The following is a 6,000-nucleotide window of genomic DNA, read 5'->3' on the forward strand; positions in this document are numbered from 1 at the left end:
GTGAAATAATTTAGTTTACTGCATTTGGGCTGGGGTGTGGAAGGAATCAGGATGAGATGGGAGGAGGTGCACAAACAGCCTATGGGAGGCAAAAGGAACCACTGACCCAGACTTACCTGTGAAAACTTTCCACTTGCTGCCTGCAGTACTGCTTGTCTGGTACGCCAAAGCTCCTCCCCCTGGAGCTGGAGAAGACAGCCATGCAGGAGTACACCGTCACAGAGTTCCAGCCCCTCTATTTTGTGGCTGAGAGTTTCAATGATGCAAAGGAGAAAGTGAGGTGAGGTGGTGACCAAGGTGTGTCAAAAGATCTTGGGGACTCCTGATTTGGTCTGATGCCATTGATCTGTATGTGGTTGTCCAGGAGAGTGGACTCCAATGCTTATAGCAACAGTATGCAGCAGACAGAGCCTCCCCACCCTTTTCCTTTTCCACTTTATGTTTGGGAGGGGTTCCTTAGTGGGACCCCATTTCACAGATTATTGTCTGGACATGTTGACCCCTGCAGACAATTCTGCCACTGGATCCTTGTTTTAATGTAGCCACTAAGCCCAGACACTGAATTCTCTCCTGTGTACAGAGTAGCCACAGAAGGTCCCCAACAAATCATTCCTAGGATTCTTCTAACCTGGGGGAATTCCTTGTTCACTTTATTCTCCCAACATCTGCATAATTCACCCCCTTTGTTCCTTCAAATCTTCACCCACATTTAACCTTCTCTGTGTGTCTTTCTCTAACTAACCAACTTACTTAAAATCCCTACCCAGCCCCATCCCCACACTCCTTACGCCCTTCTGCAATTTATTTTTCTCTTTAGCACCTGCTAATGTTTAATATATTATATGATTTAAGCTCTATTTGGGTAGGAATTTTTGTCCTTTTTGTTTTCCTGTTCTTTCTGCAGTCTCTGGAGAAGTGCCTGATACATAGTAAGCATGCAATAAGTAATAGGCAAGTGCATTAATCTCAGAGACAATCCAGCAAAAGGCTGATGGGGATGGAAAGCTATCAGGACTCAGATTCTCAGCCCACTGAGCTGACAGCCCTGTCTATAATCCACTTGAGGACTCTCCTCCTAGCAAGAGACAGGCCAGGCAGAGGGTCTACCTGGACATGGCTATCCTGATACTCAGTGTTTGTTACCACTTTTTTTTATATCTTATCCGTGAGGGATGATAGACATAGATATATAGGTTTTTGGGATCCCACGAAGCTGGGTATACCAGCTTCCACTGTGTTGAGCTCAGGTGATGGAAGGTAAAATGCTTGCCCACAGGTCCACATGGTTTGGCCTAAAATGTCTCCCTTCCTCCTATCTTTCCAGGGCCTTCAAGTTCTTTCAGTTATTCATTTCTAGTTATTTCCTAAATCTCCACTCCTTACTGGGAGTATAACCTTCCTCTAGCCCCTAAAGGTTCCTCTCTGCCATTTCTGGGACCCTTTTGGGGTTATGGATTTCAGTGGGTTTGTGCATTATCCCTCCTGGGTAATAATAATCAGAAGAAGAAGGAGAAGAAGAAGAAGAAGAAAGAGAAGAAGAAGAAGAAAGAAGAAAGAAGAAAGAAGAAAGAAGAAAGAAGAAGAAGATTAAATGTATTAACACCTATTACCAAATACCAAATGTTCTAAGTTGTTTTTCATGTATTGATTCATTTAAACTTCAGATAAGACTATGAAGTTTGCAGGTGGGGTTCAGAATCATAGAAAGGGTAAAAGACTCACCCAGGGTCATACAGCTGGTAAGTGGCTGACCCAGGGTTTGGACCCAGGCAGTGGTGCTCAAAACAGGATCTATCAAACCAGGATCACATTTAAATGGGCCCTCCTGATGATGACTTTTTAACCCAGGAAGTGATCAATCCCAGACCAGCAGAGAAGAGCTTTCCAGAACCTAGACTTTTTGGGCCTTTGAAATCCCACCCACTCTGTCAGTACCCACAGCCCAGAGGAGACACCCACAAAAACTCCATCCTGCTGAGAGGTGACTCACAGAGTCAAAGGGAATGCTGAAAAACAGGGTTCAGAAAAGGAAGGGATTCTCTCAAAGCCTCCCAGCTAAGAGAAACCAGCTTCAACCATTTTCAGTTTCAAGATTCAAGTTCTAGGCAGAAAGAAACAATGCTGAGTGGGTCATGTGCCCACTCTCTGGCTAGAGGAGGGGCTGGGCCCTGAGACTGACTGCCTAGATGAACCCCTCTCTTGGCATAGAGGCAGATTGCGTGAAGCAAAGATGAGGTAAACGATGGGAATAAGGAGGAGATGCAGAGCAGGCCAAATCACGGACATGCATTACATGCTTCATGTCACCAGTGGGGTTGAGAAAGCTATTTTCAGAGAAGTAGAGGTGGAGACATATACTTCACCATTTGTTCTTCTTGAGTCCCCAGTCACTAATGAAAGAGAACAGCTAACACTCATGTAGCACTTACTCTATACTATAACAGCACTTCCTATGACCCTCTCAGGTAGTACTGCTCTGTTCCAGTTTTATAGAGGAATGAGGACACCGAGGTGCAGCTTGCAAGGGCTGTCATTGGTAGAGGCAAGGTTTGAGCCCAGTGCCTGGCTCTGGAACTTGGGTTTCCAGCCATGATGATTCACCACTCTTGCCAAACTTGGAGAGCCCACTAGTTTCCCTTAGAATTGTCTTCTCAGTATGGCAGATTCAACTCTCACCAGAAGCCAACTTAGAAATATTATTTGTGATGCCATTGCATTTTATAGGTTATTGGGGGATATCTTATTATTTGCATTGCTTAATGTCCCTTATAAGGTCCTCCTGGTACATTCCTCCTAGACCCAGGAGTAATGAATGCATCAAGAAGACAAAGAAGTGAAGAACACAGGCCAGAGTCAGACTACCTGAAAAGGGTTTCAGCTGCACAATTTATTGCCAGTATGTCCTTGGTAGTCATTGAATCTCCCTAAACTTCAGTTTTCTCATCAGTAAAATAGGGATAGTAATAGTACCTTCCTTCTAAGGTTTTTATGAAGATTAAGTTAGGAATGATAGTTGTAAAAAGTATAGAACAATTAGGACCTCACATAGTTTTGGTACATAGGAGGCACTCAATTCATGTTAAGTTTCATTAATAACATAGTATTTTCTTCCATTCTTGAGAGCTGTGTTTCCCTCCTTGCATTGATTTCCAAGCATCTCAGAGCTTATTTTTTTCTATAGCATTCTTTGGCTAGATTTGTTTGCTCTTTTGATTTTATTTAATGGTAAGAATTTTGGCCTTACTGTATTCTGTGTGTTTGTATATACACCTAGACACATACACAGCACACAAGGCTTCCCAAAAGGATCTCACTAAAATTCCATTTCACTTCTCAGAGCCCCTGTTCTAGTGAGATTGAAGTGAAATGCCACTGAGAAATCTTTTAGAATTATTTTTCCCCGAATGGTGCCCTTTACTGAGCTTTGTGGATTTGGTTTCAGGAACTTTGCTGCTACAATCCCACGGCCCTTCTCAGTTCGTTATGACCCATACACTCAAAGGATTGAGGTCTTGGACAATACACAGCAACTTAAGATTTTGGCCGACTCCATCAACAGTAAGTAACTTACACCCCAGGAGGCCACTCTCTTTACCAGAAATAGAGAGTTGTATTTTCTTACCCTCACCATAGGAACAAAAAGAAATTTATTAAATATTGAATTAAGGAGAAAAGCACCTCCAGGTAAGCCTTTTGTTTGTTGAGGGAGAAAAATTAGGTAAAAAGGCCAGAATTGCTTGGAGTATCTTTTCTTCTTTGACCTTCCTAGATTCTATGCTACCTCCCACCACCATACCAGCTTTCCACCCTGGCTTGTCACTGCCATGTCCCTCTTTCTCCTTTGCCTCTCCAGTCTGTTTCCTTTAAGTGCTCAGTGGATATGGCTGTGCCTGGAATTCCAGCCCTTATAAGACAGGTTCTAGCTACTTTATTGGCCATCTAGTAGCTCAACCATTGGCCTTCCATGCTTCCAGGACAATGAGGATATTATAACAGTTGTTCATTTAAAAAATCACAGTATTACATTGCTCTTCACTGTATTTTCTTTCCAGTGCTTCAAACTCCCCTCCACAACACTGACCAGATTTTACTTCCCATACTCCCGCCTGGTTTCTGGCCTTTGCTCACGCAATACTTTATGTTTAAAATACTCTCATGCCCATTCTCATTTAGAGGTCCCCAATTCCAGTTCATCTTTTAAGTCTTTCATAGGTATCTCTTCTTGTAGGAAGACTGGTTTGGGTGTCTTTCCTCTCTTGGCATTCCTACAGATCCCTTTCTCAGAGCACATATCACTATATTGTTCTGTAATTGTTTACTTGTCTGACTCCCCAACAAGACCTGAGTAGAGGACCAGGTTGGGTTCACTGTCAAATCCCTGGTACCTAGCTCTAGTCCTAAAAAAGTATATTAGGTCCTCAAGAGTTATTAAATGGATGAATGAAACCATCAAAGGGGTGAGAAGCCTAAAGGGAGGAATTCTAGGTTAAGTGGAGGTTCCTACCTTATGTAACGCTAACAAAGGCCAAAAAGGCAGGTGGGCTTGAAGTATCCCTCTAATACCCCACTGATATTGCTTGTCCATCTCCAGGGCCCCTTCTACTTTTTTGAAGTGTTTTTGTTCCTGTGGCCCCTTGGCATTTGAGAATATGGCATGAATGGGAGCACCTCCATTGTAGTCCAGTGGTCTAGCAATCTAGGTTATCTGCTTAGACAATGCATTCTCAAACCTAGTGTACATCAGAATCATTTGGAGAGCTAGTTAAAAGTGAACAGTCCTGGCTCATAGCCCCAGACTAAATTTACTAAATTTGTGGTAAGTCTTGAGAGTTTGTATTTGTAATAAGGCCCTAGGTGATCCTGACACAGGAGGTTCATGTGAACCACACTTTTAGGTTTCATGGCTTAGGTCCTTGCAAACATCTATAGATGGTCCTGTAAAAGAAAAAGAGAGAAAACTGTTAACTCCTTCAATGGAAAGAGGAAGCTAATTACATTAAAACTTGTAAGTCCCCATGCTATAATTGCCCAAATCCTATCACCATAACTAATCTGTAAGCTCCTTGAAGGTTTGGGTGGTACCCAGCCTATCCATACATCCCACCAATCCCCTAAAGTGTTACACATTGTAGAAATTTAAAGGGTGTGTGGGCGCCTGGGTGGCTCAGTCGTTAAACGTCTGCCTTCCGCTCAGGTCATGATCCCAGGATCCTGGGATCGAGTCCCACATCGGGCTCCCTGCTTGGCAGGAAGCCTGCTTCTCCCTCCCCCACTCCCCCTGCTTATGTTCCCTCTCTCGCTGTGTCTCTCTCTGTCAAATAAATAAATATGATCTTTAAAAAAAAAAAGAAATTTAAAGGGTGTCTTCTCATGATGTAAGTGGCCCATTTTTTTTCTTTGTAGGTGAAGTTGGAATCCTTTGTAGTGCCCTCCAGAAAATAAAATGAAACCATGGACAAAACCTGTCAACTGAGAATCTGTTGCTGGAAATCCAACTACTTTCATTTCATCTGAAAAAGTTTGAAAAGCAAACCTTAATTTGAATTGATAGACTTAAATGCTTTTTGGAACAAGATGGAGGATGAACAAATAAATCAAAATAACTTGAAATGACATCATATTAATACATACCCCAAAGCATAATCTTTTGGGGTCATCTTTGATTTAGAGATGATAATCCCATGCTCTCAATTCAATTAAAATCAATAATCTGTCACATTTCATCAAAGTTAATTAAAATTGGGACCTCATTTATTCAAGCTTCATATATGCTTTTGTTATTTGCCATAGAGAATTCCTAAAAGAATATATATCACTCGGGTGCCTGGGTGGCTCAGTTGGTTAAACGACTGCCTTCGGCTCAGGTCATGATCCTGGAGTCCCAGGATCGAGTCCCGCATCGGGCTCCCTGCTCGGCAGGGAGTCTGTTTCTCCCTCTACCCTCCCCCCTCTCCTGCTCTCTCTCTCTCTCTCAAATAAATAAATAAATAAATAAATCTT

At 42.6% G+C, this 6,000-nt stretch overlaps 1 protein-coding gene across 1 annotated transcript in view; it reads left to right on the forward strand.

The window, feature by feature from the left end:
* The window catches only part of PAH (phenylalanine hydroxylase), a 67,293-nt gene extending 61,523 nt beyond the window's left edge, over positions 1 to 5,770 (forward strand). The window contains exons 11-13 of the mRNA XM_034987713.1: positions 147 to 280; positions 3,443 to 3,558; positions 5,404 to 5,770. Of these exons, the coding sequence (XP_034843604.1) occupies positions 147 to 280; positions 3,443 to 3,558; positions 5,404 to 5,447 (294 nt within the window). The 3' untranslated portion in view covers positions 5,448 to 5,770. The remainder of the gene's footprint in view (positions 1 to 146; positions 281 to 3,442; positions 3,559 to 5,403) is intronic.
* The last annotated feature ends 230 nt before the right edge of the window (positions 5,771 to 6,000 follow it).

Source organism: Mirounga leonina, unplaced genomic scaffold, assembly GCF_011800145.1.
Source record: "Mirounga leonina isolate KUSES-001 unplaced genomic scaffold, KU_Mleo_1.0 Mir_418, whole genome shotgun sequence".
Taxonomy (NCBI): Eukaryota; Metazoa; Chordata; class Mammalia; order Carnivora; family Phocidae; genus Mirounga; species Mirounga leonina.